The sequence below is a fragment of the Lepidochelys olivacea genome, assembly GCF_965140295.1.
Source record: "Lepidochelys olivacea isolate rLepOli2 genome assembly, chromosome: 9".
NCBI lineage: Eukaryota > Metazoa > Chordata > Testudines > Cheloniidae > Lepidochelys > Lepidochelys olivacea.
In genome coordinates, this window is record NC_140419.1 from 102434700 (window position 1) to 102455682 (window position 20983).

The 20983-nt window shown below is 50.7% G+C and overlaps 1 protein-coding gene across 4 annotated transcripts in view; it reads left to right on the top strand.

Annotated features, from left to right (window-relative positions):
• The window catches only part of DLG3 (discs large MAGUK scaffold protein 3), a 178517-nt gene that overhangs the window by 17414 nt on the left and 140120 nt on the right, over positions 1-20983 (top strand). For 3 of the 4 annotated variants that reach the window (XM_084640164.1, XM_084640165.1, XM_084640163.1), the window contains exons 3-4: positions 5210-5358; positions 11655-11813. In XM_084640164.1, the coding sequence (XP_084496290.1) occupies positions 5210-5358; positions 11655-11813 (308 nt within the window). Of the gene's footprint in view, positions 1-5209; positions 5359-11654; positions 11814-17317; positions 17338-20983 lie in introns of those variants that run through there. The other variant, XM_084640167.1, reaches the window with a different exon arrangement.

Below are 20983 nucleotides of genomic sequence, written 5' to 3' on the forward strand. Positions count from 1 at the left end.
AGATCATTAAAGAGCTCCTGATGGAGCCTTACTAGTCTTCCCATCTTTCCTTTGCATTGGGATGGTTTGCAGTTGTGCCTTTAATATTGTCTACTTGAGAAACTGCCAGTTCTCCTGAACTCCTTTTCCCTTAAGTTTTCTTCTCATGAGAGCTTACCTACCAGTTCTTGGAGTCTGTTAAAGGATTAGCTGACCTAGCTTTATTCGAGCTACCACGGGTAACAATAGGCGGGAAGGTGTGGTAGCATGGTCCAGTGACCCACATACATTCACAGAGTCCTCAGTGGGCTTGTACGTGCGTGGCTAGCTTGCACCAACACCTGCACTGCCATGAGCTCACTACCACTGCGGCTTGTGCCGGCCAGACTAAAGCTCATGCAGATATACCTACCTGTGGAGACAACACACCTTAATCCACAGTGCAGATGCCCCACAGACTGAAGGTGAGGGCAAGGAAGTGTGGGCTGGGCAGTGAAAGCGAGTGAGGGGCAGAGAGTGGCAGAGCGAATACGATAGCGAATACAGGTATGGAATGAATGACGGTGAGTCAGTCTGTGGTGGGGAAGGAGAGGGGGCGAGTGACCAGCAAGTGGGATTAGCAAGGGCCCAGTAAGGGGGGTGAGGCTTGGCTCATAGGTTTCAAACTCAAGTCATTTGTGCTACACCCAGGGAAGAAGCTGGAGGGAGCTTCGGTCTTAGGGCATCAGGCGCCAGAGAAGGGCCAGCCTGGGAGGCTTGGCTGATGTGGGGCTGAGAGGAAACCACATCCTCTGTTAGAATGTGCCCTGGACATTTCACTCCCTGAAAACGGGCCTGTGGCTGAAAGGAGCTGTTGTGTCTTCTGTGAAGGCTGGAAAATCTAAGCAGGGGGGAGCAGAGACAGAGCTGCTGCAGGCATTCCCGAGGCAGCACCCCGACGAGCAGGCAGTCACATAATGGACAAAGCCTTCCCCTTTCACCCTCCGGGGCTGGAGTCCTGTTGGAAATACCCATGAGCTGTCACGGCAGCAAACTGGCTGGGGTGGCGAGGCAGCCAAAGGTCCTGTGCTAAGAGCAGGAGCTGATCCAGCTCTCTGCCACTCCTCCGGGGAAGGCTGCCACCCAGAAAATTAACTCCTTTTTGACCCCTATCCCATCCCCTTCCAATTCATGCAGCAAACTTCCTGCCACTGAGAGTCCCCTTAGTACCCCAAGGGGAGCAGGGCATGGGCGTGCCGTGCTGAAAGGGATCTGTGTATCGCCCCCAAATGTTCACATGCCAGGGGGAGGGGATAGTGCACCCCAGCCTGGGGCTGGGGCATCAGTGTCCGTTTCCCTAGGGATGAGAGCATCTGCTGTACAGTGTCACTTTCTTAGCAGGCTGGTGGCCTTATGCTGCTGATCCAAGGATTCCAAAGCCCTTCACAGGCTCATGGAAGAATGCTTCTCTGACCACAGCCACCGCTGCGGTGGAACACGCCAGAGGGTAACAGCTTCCCAAAATGGCCTGCTATGATAATGAACGTAGCATCAGTGCTGCAGGCAGGAATCCCCAGTTTTAAAGTGCTGCACCTGTGTAATCTGAGGGGATGGGAAAGATGTCTATTCTGAGCAAGTCTCGCATCATGTAATTAAAAACTGGATGCTTTCTGGGGCATGGATTGTCATTTTCTATATGTTTGTACAGCATCTGGCATGCTGGGCGCTCAGCCTCTTGGCCTCTAGACACTACCGTAGTATAACTGTTAAATAATAATATTCACATGACCTATCTACCCCAGGGAGAAAGATTAGGGACAAATTCTGATCTCTATTATCCCACGTAAATCCCTAGTGACTCTTAGTAACTTCAGTGGAGTTACTCTGGATTTACACCAATGTCACGGTACAGAATTTGGCCCTTAAAGTTGAACATGCAACCTGAACCATGGTATTTCCTGTCTTGTACAGCTATAACATTCTCTTACGGTTGTTTTTGTGTAATAATTCTGTGTAACCAAACATATGGGAGAAACAAACGTGTGCAGTTCCCGATGCCCATGAGAAATTAGTGAATTAAACCACGACGCTGTGCACATCCCCTAACTGAGACACTTGTGATGCTGCTGTAACCTGCCTTCTTCTCTGCCCTGCCCTTCCCTACTGTTTCTTACTTCCATCTACTGCATCCTGTCTAAAGTGAGTCCCTGATCCTGCAAATGGCTACATGGATTCAGGGGTTCTCTTGCACAGATCCACTGCTCTGGGGCAGGAACCTTCGTATTTGCTCTGGGAAGTGCCTCACGGACTTATGAGTGCTGAAAAATCAGACCCCCAGGCTCCGTTCCACTGGTATGCCAGGAGAGCTCAGCTGCACTGACCTAGATCCAGAGACTGGGTTTTTTGGTGACACACTGGGGAGAAGGATTTTTTTTTTATCCTATTTTCATAAAGTTTAGCACATTCCAGGCAGCTGCTGAGAATAACTGAACAGGGAGCAGCCAGTGCTCCTCTGTTACATAATGATTATTGTTATAACAGAGGACTAGATGTTTTCTCACTAAAACAAAAGTCCTGTTTGTGTTGCTTAGTAATGACTGGTTACTAGGATCGCATGTCTGAGCTAACTGGGCTTCTTGGGTGGCTGACTGCTTTCTGGGCCCTTTTAGGGTATGTGGCATATATACCGGTGGAGCTGCTGGAGTCCATGAAGGATGAGTCCCAGGCTCCCCTTACACCCTGTGTTGTTAGCTGCCCCCCTTTCTCTTCTGGATGCTTACAGCCAGATTCTGTACTGCACTTTTCAGGAGATAACGCACATAGGCCATGACCCAGGAAGGTGCAGTGGGGTCCGGGGAGGGAAGGTGGGTTTAAGAACATGAGAACAGCCATACTGGGTCAGACCAAAGGCCCCAAAGGAATGAACAGAACAGGTAATCATCAAGTGATCCATCCCCTGTCACTCATTCCCAGCTTCTGGCAAACATCCTGACACCATCCCTGCCCATCCTGACTAACAGCCATTGATGGGCCTATGCTCCATGAATTTATCTAGTTCTTTTTTGAAGTTATAGTCTTGGCCTTCACAGCATCCTCTGGCAAGGAGTTCCACAGGTTGACTGTGCATTGTGTGAAGAAATACTTCCTTTTGTTTGTTTTAAACCTGCTGCCCATTAATTTCATTTGGTGGCCCCTCGTTCTTGTGTTATGAGAAGGAGTAAATAACACTTCCTTATTTACTTTCTCCACACCAGTCCTGATTTTATAGACCTCTATCATGTCCCCCCTTAGTCATCTCTTTTCCAAGGTGAAAAGTCCAAGTCTTATTAATCTGTCCTCATACGGAAGCTGTTCCATACCCCTAATCATTTTCGTTGCCCTTTTCTGCCCTTTCCAATTCTAATATATCTTTTTTTGAGATGGGGCGACCACATCTGCACGCAGTATTCAAGATGTGGGCGTACCATGGATTTATATAGAGGCAGCTTACATAGAGGCCACTTCTGTACCTTCTAGATGCTGGGCTGTTCGGAGGGCTGGCATGGGTCCCAGCATACATTACAGCCCCCCTGCAGGCTGCGTGAATTCATGGCATTTCCCAGGCCAGTGGGCTGCCACCAGAGCAGGAGATCACAGCATGTCCCACCCAACATCCTCTGATCCTGAAGGATGCCCAGGAGAATGGAGTACGGCAGCCTTCAGCAGCCCTGCACTGGGAGAACTCTGTTGCTCTAGTACAAAAGGGCTTTTTCCTGCTTCTTAAAAACTTCCCTAATGAGCCGCTCCCAGAGCCACGCAGGGTGGCCGAATGGGGGCAACCGTGAAAGCATGTCCCTGTGTGGCTGTGTGATGCTGCAGAGCAGAGCCTGGGGGAAACCCCTATCTGTGTAATTCCTCATGCCTCTTCCCTGGGAGGGGGAGACTTGCCACATGGGTCTGCAGTATGGGAGTGAGCTTTGTTTCTCCTCGGTTGATATCTCCAGCTGTCATTGACTGGGAAGGACAGAGAGCACCTCTTTCCTGGTGCCTTGTGTCGGTGTTTCTTTTTTGGCTCCTGCGCAATCTGTCTCTCACTATGGCTTCTATGAGTCCCTGGATGGTTCCATCCCTTGCTGGCCACCTCTCCCACTCATTCCCTTTTATTGAACACACTGACATGACTATAAGATATCTCCGTCCGCAGATTCACAACCTGAAGGCAGAGGTGAAAGTAAGCCGGTCTGGTCCGGTCCGGCATACCGGTAAGAAAGCCGGGACACAGCCGACCATACTGGCAGGGCCGCTGTTGAGGGTGGGGGGGTGCAAAAGGGGCAGCTGCCCCAGGGCCCGGCAATTGTCGCTGGAGCCACGGGCGGCATGGGCCAGGCAGTGCTGAAGGGATGGCTGGGGGAGTCTGGCCCCAGACCCGCCCCTTCTGCCTGAGGCCCTGCCCCTTCCAGGGGCCCAGAGCCACCCCCACACCTTGCCCAGGACCCCAGCTGCCCTGCGTACCGGGAGCAGCAGGCTGGAGTAGCCTGGACACGGGCTGTGGAAGGAAGGCCACGCAGCAGGCAGCCCGAGAGCCAGGCTTGGAAGCAACGCGTTGCCTCTCATTGGCTGGGGGCTCCGTAGCAGAAGCAGGAGGATACCGGGCGGCAGCCAGCAAGCAGGACGTGGGGGTGGTGGGAGGCTGGTGTGGGTGGGCCCCAATGAGACGTGGTGGTTACCCTGACACAGTTCTACTGCAGTGCCCCTCGGGGCTGAATTCAGAACGACTGGTGCTGTTTGCATTGGAACTGTCAGTCATTGTGTCTGGGGCAGTCACACCTTTTCATTTCCTGCCAGTCCCAGGTAATGAATCATCTGTTACTTACTAGAGATGCTTAAGAGTTTGTAGGACCCTCCGAGGACTAGCACCCGAAGAGCCTGGGGTGGGGGGCGAGGGGAAACCATGTCCAGCATGTGCCACTGAGCTCATAGTACATGTTAGTTCCTTGTAGACGCCTGGTAGCCTGCAGAAGCACTGCATTCACAGCGAGAGCCCGCAGTGGAGTGAGTGATATATAGCATAGAATGGCTGTTCTGTGGGAGACAGAGGAATCCCGTACCAGTTATCAAGGCAGAAGTTTATCTGCACCAAGTCTCACAGCCATTAAACATGGAGGGAATGCAGAGAGAGTGGAGGTGTGTCTGTGTTTCACTGGGCAGGGCCCTCTCAATTGTTCAGTTTGGAGTCCCCATGTCTATGGATGTTTCTCATACTGTTTTGCAGATATTCAGGAGTTCTATAAGCTGAGCTTACTTTCTGCACACCCGCAGCATCAGATCCCAGATCCAGCCGCCGGTACATCTAAGAATGAGCATGATGCTGGAGAGCTGGGCTCTCCTGGTAGCCCTGGAGATCCCCAACGTACTCTGGAGGTAAGAAGGGTGACTCCTGCTTTCTGTGCTATGCTGCATGAAAACCCCAATTCTCCCCACTTTGTCCCATCTCAGTTACATAGATACCAGTCAAGTGAGGGGAAAAAGAAGATTCTCTGGGCAAACTAACAACCCTGTAACGGTGCAGCACATGGATGTGTCCCCTCGACACAGGCCAGTAAGCTATTTTCAGCACAGGCATAGGGGTAGTGGATGCCGGCACTTTTATTCTGTTCAATACACATTCTTAGCCCATCCTCACTGTGGTGTCTGAGCACCTTCCAGCAACACATCAAGCGATGTGAGTAGCATCTGCTGTGTGTAGCTTGTCCTCTCTCCCATCCTCTCTTCCCCTTGCACATGACATGGAAGGTTTGGGATGGTGGGAGTTCATTTCATAGTCTTGGGTCAGCTCACGAGGAAGCTCTGTCTCCTGCACGGACAACATTTATCCTGATGGTAGAAAGTTCCCTTGTGCCAGGGGCGTGCAGCTGTGGACCACAGGCCTTATCCGGGTGCATCAGGCAATCTTTTAGATATGCTTCTGGGCCCTGGCCAGTGAGTGCATTGAAGAGGGGACCGGGACCTTTGAACTCAACTCTGTATTCATTGAGAAGCAAGTACAGGGAGCAGAGGACCGGGGTGATGGGCTCAGGGTAGCCCATGTCACTGAGGAGTCATGCTGTGGCATGCTGTACTAGCCGGACTTTCTCCAGGGTTGAGGGCCTCGTGCCCAAGTACATTGCATTGCTGTAATCCAGCCTGGAGGTGATCAAGATGTGTCTAACAGAGGCCAGGTGGATGTTCACCAAGATGGAATGGAACCTCCTAGCCAGCTGCAGATGGCAGAAAGCATTACTTACAGATGCTGCTGAGAGAGCCTGTGGGGGTAGCAGTGTGGTCATATGGGGTGAACGACAGGTAGAGGTGTGTCTCACCTTTATAGGCTGGCGCCTGAGTCCAGTTCACCTGCCGTCTCCATGTAGGTGTTGACTAGGATCAGAGAGAACTTACCCTGTTGGGTCTCCAGGGTCTGGCTGTCAGCAGTGGATCTCTTTCCTAGGATACATGGAAGGATAGTTTCAAGGGCCTTCCCTTCCATTCATCCCCTAAAGCCTAACATTACTGGATGGTAATTCACGCTACTGTCTTGGCAAGAACAAGTGCTCAGGGCGGAGCAAAGATGGGAGGCTTTTCTGGTCCCTGGGTTATGGGTGCTTGACTCCCTCCCTCCCTCCCTCAGCAGTCCGGTCCCATGCAGGGATACTGAACTGATCACTTCAACACCAAGTGCCAATATAGCCTAGTTCCCAAGCTAGCCTCTGGTCTGTCCATTCATCTTGCTTCGCAGGCAATAGCTAAATGCAGGTACAAAAATGAAAATCATCGGCCATAAACCCAACCCTTGCACTCACCACCCACTGGTATTTACTCCACTGTTGGCTACAAAGGTGGACAGAGCAGATGTCCTATAAAGCTGCCTAACTTTGGATTCAGAAGGCTGCAAATGGGAATAAATACCTAGATTCATAGAGTTTAAGCCCAGATGGGACCATTAAACCTGCTAGTCTGTATATCACAGGGTGTTAAATTTCACCCAGTAACCCCTGTGTTGAGCCCAGTAACTTGTCTGGCTAAAGCATAACATCCCAAAAGGTATCAAGTATTTATCTGAAGACATCTGAGGCATCACCTCCCTTAACAGTTTGTTCAAATGGTTAATCACCGTCACGGTTAAAAATGTGTCCCGTATTTCTAATTTGAACTTGTCTGGCTTCAGCTTCCTAACACTGGTTCTTGTTCTTTCTTTCTCTGCTAGATTAAAGAGCCCGTTAGCACCCCATATTTGCTCCCCATCACAGCTTGCCTAAGCCAGTAGGGCATCTTGCAAAGAGCGCTCACCTTCATCTTATAGCAATAAATTCATACTTAAGATGGCCACCTGGGCTTTAAATTGCATCATATTATAAAACAGGTTCAGCCAACAAGGTGCAGCCAGAGTTAGGCCCCTGATCAATTTGGGTTTCTTGGGTTAAGACTTGGAAATCCTTCCAGCTGCAGCCAGACCTTTGATTTTGTCTGCTGGGCCCTGATTGGCTTCTGCCGGCTCCAGCAGCTGGGTGGCCTCTCTAGGCAGTTCTTTGAAGTCTAAACTTGCTGCTCTTGTTCTCAAAAAGGACACCTTCTTAGGCTGGGGTGTGCCAAGACTAGGGCCTCCGGTGGGGGACAAAATGCCTTGGACACCCAGTCACACATCCCACTGTAAACAAATCATCTCTCTGTTTTCTTTTTGATGGGCTTGTTAAATCTCATTGTTGGGCATTTTCTCCAGCCCTCAAATCATTTTTGTGGATCTTTTCTGCACCCTCTCTAAGAAAGTGTGGACACCAGAAATGTACACAGTATTCCAGTAGTGGTCTCACCAATACCATGTAAAGAGGTAAAATCTGCTCCCCCTTTTCCAGATTCAAACTCTGGAGTCCAGGACTCTGAGCGAGAGAACCCAGCCACCCATCCATTCACCCCCAAGAGTTCATTACTGTGGATTATGCTTCTCAAACTGCCATGGCCTAAATATGGGACACAATGTGTGACAGACACAAAATTAGGGACACAAAAAATTTAATCATACTGAAAACATAAAATGCTGCAGGAATCCTCCCTTTAATTAAATAATTCTTTCTACAACTTTAATGATTTAAGGATTAAAATCTTTTAGCTTAATGATTCTGCATTTCAGATTTACATAATTTTCAATTATGCCAGTGAGGGAACTCCAGATCAGTGTGGAGTATAGAGAACTTCAGGGCTGAAAGAAGTGATGTCCCTTTAAATGAAATACACTTGAGAGGTAGGAAGGATAGACAGCAATGCAAAGAAACCTGTAGTGGACACAGGAATGCTTTAACTCTCTGTGAGGTGTTTTCTGGAGCAGCATTTCTCAACCTTTTCAGATTGGCAACCCCTTATTTCAAGTCAAACATTTCTATAGCCCCCCATTTCCTTTTGAGTAAGAGTAGAGCATGTATCAACGCTCAGCCTAAGTCATGTATTTGTGTGCGTGTTTCAAGGGACTGACAGAGACTAGAATCCTGAAACAGAAGGGTGTGCAAAATGTGCCCTGCTTTGGTTTGCAAAAAAAGTCCATGCCTCAGACATAGCCACCCCAACGGCCTTTGGTGGCGTCTGTGGGGGCCTGGACTCAAGCAGCAAGTCGTGGACTTTTTGCTTTGAGGGCTGAGCTGAAAAATCTGAAAAAAAAGTGATTGGTTCAAACCCAAACTGGCTTTTGTTGGGCTTTTTCCTACCAAAACAGGCCTCTCCCTCTGCCGCAAAAATATTCTGGGCAAACCCTGTTCAGGTGCGTTTCCATCTGGCTTTTTCAATTAACTGACTTTTAAAATGAAACACTGGGTCTGCCACAAAAAGTGGGCACATTTCATTTTGAAATAATAAAACGATTTTCAGCTTTTTTTTTAAATCTGAAACCATTTGCTGAATTCTACCGGAAGTCACGACTAACTTTGGTGCCCTGAAAAATGCATTTTTCAGCAGATTTGCCATTCACTGAAATTTTTTTGCCCAGGTCTAGTCATGGCCCTGTGATTGAGAAACGCTGCTCCAGAGACCCTTTAGATCTTAGCAGCCTTACACCTGGTCAGCAGCTGGACCGTGTGGGGTACAGCAGCTGGGAATAAGCCAATCCACCTAGCTCTGAGAAGCTTTGATCATCAGCAAAGGCATGTGGAAGCAAATGGGAAAGCTAAACCAGGCCCGGAGCAGTAGAGTGGGAGGAGTGTTTACAGTAGCATCTTAGCTGGCAGCAAGTGCTTGCTCGAGTGTTAAGACCACGAGGCCTGTTACGCCTTTGGGCCCCACTGAGTTGAACTTCCTCAGATAGGCAGGATTGTAAACATTCTCGGTTGAGTGTTCGAAGGGAGGGGACAGCTGCATGTACTTTCTTTCAGTAGTTGTTTGTTGTATGGGTAGCAGGGCTGGAGAATGGGATAGCAGAGATCTTTTAAAGTCCCCTTACGTCTGCGCCTCCTCAGCCCTCCGTTCTCTCCCATCCTGCTCTGCTTCAAATTTTCCAAAAGCTTAAAATCTCTCCTGCAGCTCGTGCTTTGTTTCCTCAAACATATGTTTGCTTTATGTTTGAAGTAGCCTTACTATTAAAGAGTTAAGAGCTGGCAAACAGAACCAAACCGTGGCTCCCGCCCAGTCTAGAAGAGGATAGGGGGACTTCCTGTAGCTGCTGAGGAATCCCCCCTTCCTATGGAGCCTGTGTCCACTGTTCTGCACTGAAGACGCCGATAGACAGGAAAGAGTTAATCCTTGCTACGCTCTGAATCTCACCAGGGTGGAATATGACCTCCAAGGGACCGTTTCCGGCATTTCCAAGAGTCTATAAATGCATGAGAGGTAGCTCATCTGTCCTTGAGAGTTAATTTTTAACCTATTCAAAACTTGGCCACCAGGGGGCAGAAAAGGCACCTTTCTCTCCAGCCCTGCGCCCAAGCCAGAGGGTGTTTTCCTGGGAAGCGAGACGCTGTGATGCCAGCAGGCTGTGCCAGGCCGGTCAGCCTGCCCTGTTATATGGCCCCAGGCTGGGACAACATGCAGGAAGCCAGTTCCCCGTGTAATTCTCTTTGGGAAGGAGAAAGGCTGGCCTTTTGGCTACAGTTACTGCATATGCATACAGCACCTGTCACAGTGGGGCTAGAATACAAATCACAGAGAGCAGTAATCCCTCCCCCAAGAGCTGTGCTCTGTTCTTCCAGTCAGGAGCCCTAGGTGTGAGCACCAGCCTCTTGCCTGTCCCCCCAGTCTGGCTAGGCTTGTGGGATGGTAGAGCAGCCAGTCAGAGCTGCTTTTTCTCACTTGATAGTAGGCACCTTCACTTCACTCCTGCCTGCAGGCTCCTGCGTCCTCTCTCCTCCATCCAGGGACCCTGGGTCTCTCATGCTGGTGGAGACAGGCTCAGTTTCCAGTCCTTCTTTTCCCAAGTGCAACAGCCTGTACTCGTGTGAGCTGTGCTTCCTGGCCCCACTCCATGCCTTCCCGTTCCCCATCTCTGTGCATACAGCCTTCTCTCTGGCTTGCAGAGGCAGGTATGTGAGTCCATGGCCTGCACAGCAAATGCAGAAGGAGTAGCCATAGCCTCTTGAGCTTATTAAGGGAGACCTGAGGGTTTTGTCTCACTGGCGAGGTCTGTGGAAGAGATACTGAGCGAGTCTGTAGCAATCCTAGTGTGTCACTGAACTCAGTGGAGAATAGTCCCTTTTGTGCAGGTTTCAGGGGCCTATAGCACAGTCTCTCGCACTCACTTGGATGGGCAGTTTCTCCCTTTCCATGCCAATGAGGCTCTGCCTAACACCAGTTCCTCAAGTTCAGGACAGCAGTAACCTGGGTATTTGTGTATTGGCAGAGGACAGAGCCCCACGGGGGATGTCTCTGGGACGCAGAACCCCAGGGATCCCTGAGTAGCATCTCTCACTGAGAACCCTTAGCACTGGGCTGCTGGCACTGGACTGTCAGTGTCGCGGGGGGGCATGGGTCTGTAGGAATACAATGGCATCAGAAGGAAGTGTCTGAAACTGAACAGTGCCAAAGCCACAAGCTTCTACTCTGATGAGCGGCATAGAATTGCATTCTCTCAACCAAAGGTTTCAGAGTAGCAGCTGTGTTAGTCTGTATCCGCAAAAAGAAAAGGAGGACTTGTGGCACCTTAGAGACTAACCCATTTATTTGAGCCTGAGCTTTCGTGAGCTACAGCTCACTTCATCGGATGCATTCAGAACTCCTTTTCTCTCAGCCAAAGGGGTACCCTAGTTTGTGGTGCACTACTCAACCAGTCCAGCAGGGGGCAATGGTGCACAGACATAAGCCGGCCAACCCTGGCACTGGGACCAGGAGAGAGCCTAGGAAGGATCCTCTTACGCGCCTGCAAGGGACCAGTGAATTCTCACCAGCAGCACGGGCATAACCGCGGGGGGGATGGGGACGTGGCCCCTTCTAGGAACCTAACCCTCAGCGTGGCTGTAGGATTAGTGCAGCCCCACCCTGGTTCCTCTCCTCCAGCTACTTTTTGGCTGTGGTAAGACGGCTGACGAGCGAGGCTCGCTTCCATTGGCCCAGCTCACTCAGCTAAGAGAGATGCTTTTTATCCTTCTCGGCTTGTCTGATGCACCCCTCGCTGTGGGATCTGGGCTCCTCTACAGCCACCTTTTGGCCTCTCCCGTGTTTTCCTTTGCTTTCCTTGGCTCTGTCCCACCCATCTCTGTGTTTAATTGCAGGACACTCCTCTGGATTGTGAGCAGAGACTGGTGCAAGGGGCCACGGGAAGCAGCATGCTGGGGCAGCAGCCACAGCTGGTGAGAGTGACTGAGAGCAGGCTGGAGTCGCCAGCCAGTGTTTGCTGCCTGGTGGTTCATGCTCACAGCACCCTACCCAAGGTGAGTCTCCAGGTTGCACAGGGACTTTTCATTGGTGGAACTGCGTGTGGGCGCAAGGCGTTTAACCAGGCTGGTAGAGTTAAAGCAGCAAAACAAAAAGTGTAGACAAGCTCTAAGAAAAGGGGGAGCCTGGACTACAGGGTAAAGCACCTTTCAGCTGGTTTAGGACTGCACCAGATAGAGCAGAGCCACCATGCAGAAGTGTGTAGAAATCCAGTTCCAGTTCTCTGCTTCCCAGGGCTGCAGCCAGAGCCCATTCCAAACAGACATAAAAACCCAGTTCTGGTTCTTCTCTTCCTGCTGGATAGTTTGTCTGTTCTTATGTGCTGCTTGCCTTCCCCTCCTGGCTGCGATGCTTCTCACTGGACCAGCACATCTGTTTCTCGTATGCAGTCCTGTGGGCACAAGGGGTAGAATGACATAATGGGGAAGGGCATGAGAGGGTGCTGGGACCCCATGGCTCCCCACGTCTTCTTTTCCTGTAGAATTGATGTTTACAGACTCACCACAAAACAATGCTGACTCCAGATTTTTACTGGGAAAACTAAGACTTCTGTTTCTTTCATGCGATTCAGCTGAGCCTGAGTCCATCCCAGGGTCCCTATGGACTCCAGCTCTCGAAGTATCTGAAATGACTGGTCCGGAGAAGATAGACTGGGAGCTTCTGATCTCCCTGTCTCATAACAAAAGAACAAGGGAACATTCAGTGAAATTTTAAGGTGGCAAATTCAAAACAAATCAAAGGGAATACTTTTTCACACAACATGTAATTAAACTGTGGAACTCATTGTCACAGGATGTCATTGCGGTCAAGAATTTAACAAGATTCAGAAAGGATTGGACATTTATATGGCTCTCCAGAATATCCAGAATTGTTGTAGTTAATACGAACACATTTTGGAAGAGTTGTTAAACCTCATGGTTCCGGGTATAAACCAGTCTCTAATTGTAAGGGATTAGGAGATGTATTGTGGGAGTCAGATCATCTTGTATAACTGTCAGACAGGATACTGGACTAGATGGACCCTAGGTGAGACCCAAAATGGCTATTATTATGTTCTCTCCACTGGGGTTGAAAATTGTTTGGGTGCCAGCATGGGCAGCACCAAACTGTCTCCAATATCTATTACAAAACAGTAGCTAGACCCCTGGGGAGTGAGAGGGAATAAGGGGAACTATGTCTGTCACTTCTTGTCAACAGCTGGTGTGTCCTAGGAGTCTTCCGTGTGTGACTAGTGTATAATCTGTCAGCAAACCATGCCGTCTGGGATTCTCACATGGACCTTGCTTCCAAGTGTTAGTCTGGTTTATACTTTATTGTGGGGGAGCCCATACCAAGTCTTTCATAGGTACTTCAGCGGGAGAGGTAACGTACATGCCCTTGAGCGGTGGAGGCATGGGGTTAGCATAACATGATTCCTGCAGGGCACTGGAGCAGAATGCTGGCCAGGGGACACCGGGATGTGGGGAGGAGGAAGGGAACTGGTGCTAGGCTGGAAGCCCTGCAGGACAGAAACATGGTCTTTCTATTTATAAAGTACCACAAGGCCCTCTCGAGCCTAAGCAATAACAGAATTTCTCCTGCTGGAAACTTTGGAGAGTCTCCGTTCTAGCTCAGTCAGTGTTTGTGGCTGAAGTTGCGGTGTGAGGAGCGGAGGAGGTCCTGGCAATGCTGTAGAGTTGTTTTCTACTCCTCATGCAGCCTGGATTTTCTGATCCCCTCTTTTTTGCAGGTTTCAGAGTAGCAGCCGTGTTAGTCTGTATTCGCAAAAAGAAAAGGAGGACTTGTGGCACCTTAGAGACTAACCAATTTATTTGAGCATAAGCTTTCGTGAGCTATAGCTCACTTCATCGGATGCATCCGATGAAGTGAGCTGTAGCTCACGAAAGCTTATGCTCAAATAAATTGGTTAGCCTCTATTTGCATCCCCCATTTTCCATCCTGTCAGCCACTGTCCTATTCTGGTTCCTCTTGTCCCCTCCCCAACACTTCTGTGTCACTTCCCCCTCTGAGTCTGTCTGCTACGAATGATCCAGTGTAATCCCTGCAGATGGCTCATTAATAGCACCCCTCAGGCAATGGACGAGGATGCTGGCGAAGGAGCCTGCAGAGAGGAGAGCAGTAACTCTCCCTGGATCGTCTCCTGGCAATTGACTAATTCACTCTTGTTTTCCATCAGTTTCAAATATCAATTAGACAAAGAAATCTTTGGGGAGGCAAAGTCCTGCCAGCCTGCTGACTGACGAGGAATCCGTTAGAGATTCATAGTGCGCAAGGTCAGAAGGGACCAGTCATCTGATCTCATGCATTGCGCAAGCCGTAGAATTTCACCAAGTGATTCCTGCCTCAAGCCCGTAACTTCTAGCTGAGCTAGAGCAGATCTTTCAAACAAGACAGTCCATCTTAATTTAAACACTTCAATCCACCCCTCCCTCCGGAAGTTGTTCCAATGGTTAATTACCTCTCTTTTAAAAATGTGCTCCAGCCATTACATCTTGTTCTGCCTTTGTTCGTGCAATTAAAGAGCCCTCAGCTATCAGAAATCTTCTCCCCATGTTGATATTTATAGACTATGATCAATCCCTTTCTTAGCTCTTTCTTTGTTAAACAAAATGGACTGAGCTTCTTTAGTCTCTCACTCCAAGGGAGGTTTTTCAGCCCAGAATTCTTTCTTGTCATTTTTTTCTGACCTTTCCAGTTTTTCAGCATCATTTTGATCTGTAGACACCAGAACTGGGGACAATCTGCACTAATGGCCTCACTAATGCCATCTGCAGTGGTATTAGCACCTTCCCGCTGTTACTCAGTATTTCCTTGCTTACACGTCTGAGGCTCTCTTAGCCACAGTAGCTCTCTTAGCCACCTCATTGCAATGGGGGCTCATGTTAAGTTCATTGTCCACTATGCCCCAAGCCCCGATCAGAGTCACCGCTTCCCAGGCTAACCGGTGGGCCCTTCTCAGTAGAAAAGAACCATATGCTGGGCGTTGGATTAGGACTGGTGTGTGTAATATAGGAATCTGCTTTACATTTACATTTCAGTTTTCGATTGCCAGTCCTGGAGTCTGAAGCCCTGAATTTATTCCCCCAGGACATTCGCCACTGGCAGTACAGGCTTTCCACTTGCCCAGCCCCTCACCACTATCCCTCAATCCTACTCTAAAGGAGCTGCCTCTAGGAAAGGTGGAATTCAGTCTGCCTGGGGCTCTGCTGAGGCTACCGATAAAGGGGCAAGCTCTGATGTGGAACATCTTGTTCCACCTGGAACGAGAGACCTACCAGCTCACTGGATGCAGGAGCCCCTTGCTGGGTAGTAAACAACAAACCAACCCTTTGGTGACTGCAGACTGTAGCTGAATGTGAAGCAGGGACTTAGAGGTGAAAGTCTCCCATCTGCTTTGGGCTCGTTCTGGATGATTCTTGCATTCCCAGTGCCTGAGCCACGCTGCCGCCTCCTCCACTGCAGAGGTGGAAGGGACAGGGAGCAAGGGAAACTGCTCCTGTTAGTAAGAGTGAAGAGGAGTAATGAGTCACTCCAGCTGGATCTCAGTCTGTGGAGGGACTGGGCAGCAGGAGGACGAGGGAGTGAAATTCACCCTGGGGGAGAGAGCTGGTTGTCAGACTTGCTGGAGCTGGATATGCTGAGAGCTGCCTCATCTGCAACTGAGGACCCTGCTGGGATCCCAGAGCTCAGGATCTCCTGCTGCCTTTCAGAGAAGCCCACTGAGAGTGCGGAGGAGGAAGTCTGAGAGCTAGATGGTTAGTTTGCTCTGTCCTAAAATGAGGGGGGCCACTAAAAGAGCCACTGCAGCTTCTGAAGGGGGGAGTTGCTGGGGCCTAGGAGGGCTCATATCTGCATCCACCCGAGGGGAGCAGAATGCCCCACGAGAGCGATTCAACAGGCCCTTGGCGATCCTTTCGGAGGGGCAGCTGCTCACACCCCACACAGTGTCTTCTCCCATATGCAGGCTGAGGCCTGTGCTGCCCTGCCAGCCCCTGCTCTCACCTGGCTGAGCTGCTGGGGATGCTTCTCACCACAGCAGGGGCAGCTGCAGATTGACAGGTCCCAGGGGACTGATAACGGGAACCCGGTGTGTAGGGCTGAGGCGTAGCCCTGGGCCCTGCCATGTGAGAGACGGCTGCCTCTGCCCCACTCACTTCCAGAGCCTCGTCTTGTGCCAGCCCCAGCGATAATTCCCCCGAGAACGTCTGGGACCCATCCTGCCCAGGCTGTGTGGGGAGGGGCTGATGAGGAGCTGCCACTGTCTCAGGATGAGGAGACGGGACCCCACAAGGTCTCTGCCCCCCACACAGAAAAAGTTTGCATTGGGCTTCTCTGCAGGGCAGGCTGCTGTGCAGGAAATGGACGTACTGTTTTCTGCCTTCAGCTACATCCTGTCTTATCTTGTGAACCATACATTGAGGTTACCAGGAGAAAAGTGGGTGTTACTGAGGAGCTGCAGCTCTGTATGGGGCTGGATCAGATCCTTTGGCGCTGAGGCTGATCCACAGAGCAAGGCCATGAAGACAGACTTGTGTGTGACTCTGGCATCCGTGCCTAGAAAGGAGAAGCTGGAGCCTTGCTGGAGAATGACAGAGCTGTCTAAAGGAGACTAGTGTGGTGGTAGCCAGAGAGCACAGTGCTGCCGACCAGGGGACACAGCCAGGAGCAGCCCTAGACGTTTTGCCAGCCATCCCCATGTCGGGGGCCCGTGTTCCTAGGAGGGGTGGGTGGGTTTGGGATCCAGGGAACCAACAGATTCATGCACACTCCTGCTGTCTCAAACTGCCAGCTGGATATGTGCAAACCTAACTTACCCTGTCCGCCTTGCAAAAGCCTAGTCTACATATGCTTTTGGGACTGACCTGACTGGTTACAGGTGTGGCTTCTTACCAAAGTTGTTATGTCAGGACAGCCCCTTATGTGGATGCAGTTATACCAGCAGCAAGGTGCCTTATATGGGTATCACTTAGTGTGAGGGGGCAGCTGCTCCTCACTGGCAGAAAAAGAGTTAAAAGCAGCTCTAGGGAGGCTGTACCAGAGGCAGCCAATTAGAAAGGGGCTGAGAGGAGCAGCCAATCATGGCCTGGCAAGCCCATATAAGAAAGGCTGTAGGCAGAGCAGAGGTCAGTAGTGTCTGGAACTTGAGGGGAGAAGCCCTAGCACCTGGGGCAATTCAATGCTGCAAGCAGGGACTGGGGACCTAGGCAGAGCTCCTGGCTGCTAGGGCCTGCAGGCTGAGGCCCTGAGGTAAGGGCAGAGGAGGGTGCTGGAGCTGCATGGCAAGCGGCCACGGGACAACGGACTGCAGTTGCCACTGAGGGAAGTGGCTCGGTGGAGATTGCAGGTCTCCCAGAAGGGGAGATCACGGAGTGTGGCACAGCCAGAGGGCAGTGTCATGAAGAGGATGCTGCTGTCCTGGGAGTGACTTGGGTCCAGGAGCAGAGGTGATGGTGGGTGAGACGCCACCAGAAGAGGGTGCAGAGCTAATTCCCAGGACAGCCAGTAGGAGGCGCCGCAGTGGTGAGTCGCACCCTGTCACACTTAAGTCCCCTCGCTTGACAGGAATAAGGGATGGCGGGATAAACACTGTTCTCCCAGTGTAACCACATCCACAGGGGGGCTGTACTGCTGCAAGCATATTGGCTCCCAGGCTTCAGTCCTACTCAAGACCATTTTTGCTCTGAGTTGGGCCTGTACTGATGTTTCATCCCTTCCTAAATGCTGCTCTTTCCCCGCTCCCATCCAGGGAGCAGAATGCAGGCAGCTGTGGAGACCAAATTAAACCGGAACAATAACGCTGATGAGCCGGTGCTTGGCACCACCAGGCAAACGGTGCTCTCCCCCCACTGCACATCTGTTTCCCACGTGACTCTGATCCGACTCGCACCTCCTCTCTGTGGGCCTGCCGGTGTGGTCCATCCCCTCCCACAGGCCTCTGCTCTGAGCATACCTTCAGTGAGGTGTTGGCTCCAGCCCTTCCAGACAGTTTGATTTCCTAGATCTGTGCAGCTATCACGCTAGGACTGTCCTTAGTGTGAGCAACAGCCCGTCTTAACAAGAGGGACACAGAGAGACTATTTCAGAGAGCACATTTCCTGAGTGCTCCGAAATTGCAGGGTTTTGTCAGCCTGCCCAGTTTGGGTTGGGTGGCTGTAACATCTGCTGATTTCTATATGCAGCCTATAAATAGGAAACATCCGTGTGTGGAGATCCTGCCTTATTGACAGTATGTGGGCGAGCAAGGGCATTGCTGAATGTACAGCACAGACCTGGGAGTTACGCAGTAGCTTGCTCTGGGCCCAGGAGGGGTAATGGCAGGAGCAGTTTTCCCTGTGTCAGCAGAGCTGAGGGCAAACTGTCCCCCTTTCAGAACTGGCTAGTATTTTATCGGGTGCAAAACAGTGGGGAAATTGCTGTAAAAGCGAACTGTGTGCTAAGAATCGGGCACGGAGTGTGTAACTGCATATCGCCTCGGCCCCCTGGGAGCAGGTGCTGGCTGTGGTGTATTATGGTGTTCAGTCCAGTGCACATGGCTGTGTGAGAGTGAGGCAGGAGATGCTCTGATGGTCTCATAAATCACGGAAAACCCCTTCTCCTAGTCGGGGACTTGCCTCCATGTGTCTCTTCCCCTCCCTAGAGCCAGCACTTAGGTACCCTGATTGGTACTGGGGACAGATACACTAATGTTCCTCCTGAGGTGTCTTTAAGTAGAAAGCAAAGCCAGGTGTGCAGCTCCGTTGGTAGTGAGAGGCCATGGGGAATAGCAGCGCGTGTGGGCGGGGGCATTCATGCGTCACTCTGTATTAGCAGGCAAACCTCTTAGCTTCAGTTCACTGGTCCCATGTCACGCATCCATCCTCAGGCCGGCTAGTCCATGTGTGTTGCTGGGGCAGTGAACTCAACCCCTAGGGGCCTGGAGCGTCTCACTGTGCAGCCAGCCTCTCTCATCCCACCCTGCTCAGAGCGACAGGGCTCAGTTTCAGAGCTGAAAACGGGAACCTGAGGGGCATTTAAAGGGAATTTAAAGAAAGAAGCTGAGTTGTGTGGCAGTGCTGGTGACTCCTTGTCTTTATTGCCTCTTGTATTTGAGCAATTTTCCCCACACTGTGATTTCTCCGCGCTCAAACAGTTAAAGGTCCTACACGAAGCTTGCTCCTGGGGCAGGAGTGGGTGAAAGCCACACGGTTGTGGGCTGTTGTTGTCATCGTGGGTCTCAAGAGTCAGAGACACGTACTCCCAAGATCAAACTACTGGGGGGCTCCGGTCTGGCCTGCAAACAGTTAGGCGTTCTGACCTGTCATGCTCTACAGAAATGGCAGTTGTATAACTCCAACATCCATCCTGCAGCTTTGAATACGTAGCTCATGCGAGGTGATGGGAGGGAATAGAAATCCCAATTTTTCTGGCCCCCTGGAACAAAACCAAGAAGGAATAAGCAAGTGAACATGAAGCAGCTGCTTGCTAACCAAACAAGGGCCCAGGGTCCCTGCTTCTGAGATTTTAATACCCATGAATAAAGTCTTTTGCTACAGAAATGGCCCCAATTCATGTAAAAGTCCAGTCAGGCTGCTGGCAAAGAATACAAACCCCACAATGCATCACTGCATGGCTGTGTGGCATGTGCTCGGCTGTTCGTGCATTTCCCCTCTGAGTGAGATGCCTAGTCTTGTCAAAGGATGGCTCCTGCCCTTGGCCATGCTGAAGCTGTCATTGCAGAATGAACTTCCTGCTGCCTTATTTGGAGGCTGTCAGCTGATCAGTGCCAGCACCAGCCTTGTGACATCAAAGTACCTAGGAATTGCTAATGATAAAGAGGTGAGCAGAGAGGCACCCGGAGCACCACCGAGGGAGAGTGAAGTCCTCCCTGTTCCCTCATGGTTATTTTTAGAAATGCTGAGCAGCTATTGCCTATCCCTGACGAGGACGAAAGAGAAAGCTGTGACCCACTACCCAGGGGCGTTGATAGCCGCTCTTGCTGGGGTCGATCAGTGTCAGTCGCTGGAATTTAGAAGCTCTTCAGCAATTTTGTGTTTTTCAGTAGAGCGCACAAGTGCAGAAGCCAGAACAGTTGGGGTTCAAGCAAATATTCTGTCTTTGGTGCAAGCTCTGGTCTGAGTGAATTATTCAAACTGCTTCATAGAACAACTGAAACCAGTCTGGATGTCTAATCTGCCTGTGTCCAGAGGATGCTGCTGTTAGAGGGGATTTCAGCACTGAATGTGTCTGTGTGAACTCTTGCTTCCCTGGATGTTTTGGGGTTGACTGGCTCCAGTTTTACTCGGGGCTCTCACTCTTCCTACCCCAGGGATGAACAAGGAGGCAAGGGAGACGTGTAAACGGCTTCAGTAGAGGAGAAAGTCAGTAGATTAATGTAATCACCCACTGCTGCCCATCACTGCAGTATCTGAGCACCATCCATGTAAATCCATAGTGATAGCGAAGTCCCTAGTGGACTTCTTGGATTCTCTGGCACTTCTCCATTGCCAAGTATAAAAACACGGCCTGAGGAAGGGTTATTTATTCGTTGGTTGGTTAGTTCATTTGTTAGTTTGGGGGTTTATTTTATCTTGTGGTGGGGGAGACAGGTAGAAAAGGTGTGTCAGGGTTAGGAGGGAGGGGAAGTGAGGGGCAAGAGGGGGTGTTAGGGAGAGGGGCAGGAGAGGGTGTCAGTGTTGGGGGAAGGGGGGTATGCCAGTGGTGGAAAGGCTTATTCGAAGTGGCAGGTTTCTCAGCGGTCCCTGAGGACGGCCAGACTCTGGATTCATCCCGTCTCCTCTGGAGGGTCTCTCTGAAGCCACTTCCCTTGGGTCCAGAACGCTGTGTCCAGCTCCGCAGTGCTCCGTGCTGGGCACTGAGTTGTGCGCTGTCCTGGAGCAACATGGCTGTCAGGTGGCTCATCTGTCCACATTCACCCCTTAATGTATCTGGGAATTAATCCAGTAACTGCTCTGAAGATTTCAGAGTAGCAGCCGTGTTAGTCTGTATTGGCAAAAAGAAAAGGAGGACTTGTGGCACCTTAGCGACTAACAAATTTATTTGAGCATAAGCTTTCGTGAGCTACAGCTCACTTCATCGGATGCATTCAGTGGAAAATACAGTGGGGAGATTTACTTACATAGAGAACATGAAACAGTGGGTGTTACCATACACGCTGTAAAGAGAGTGA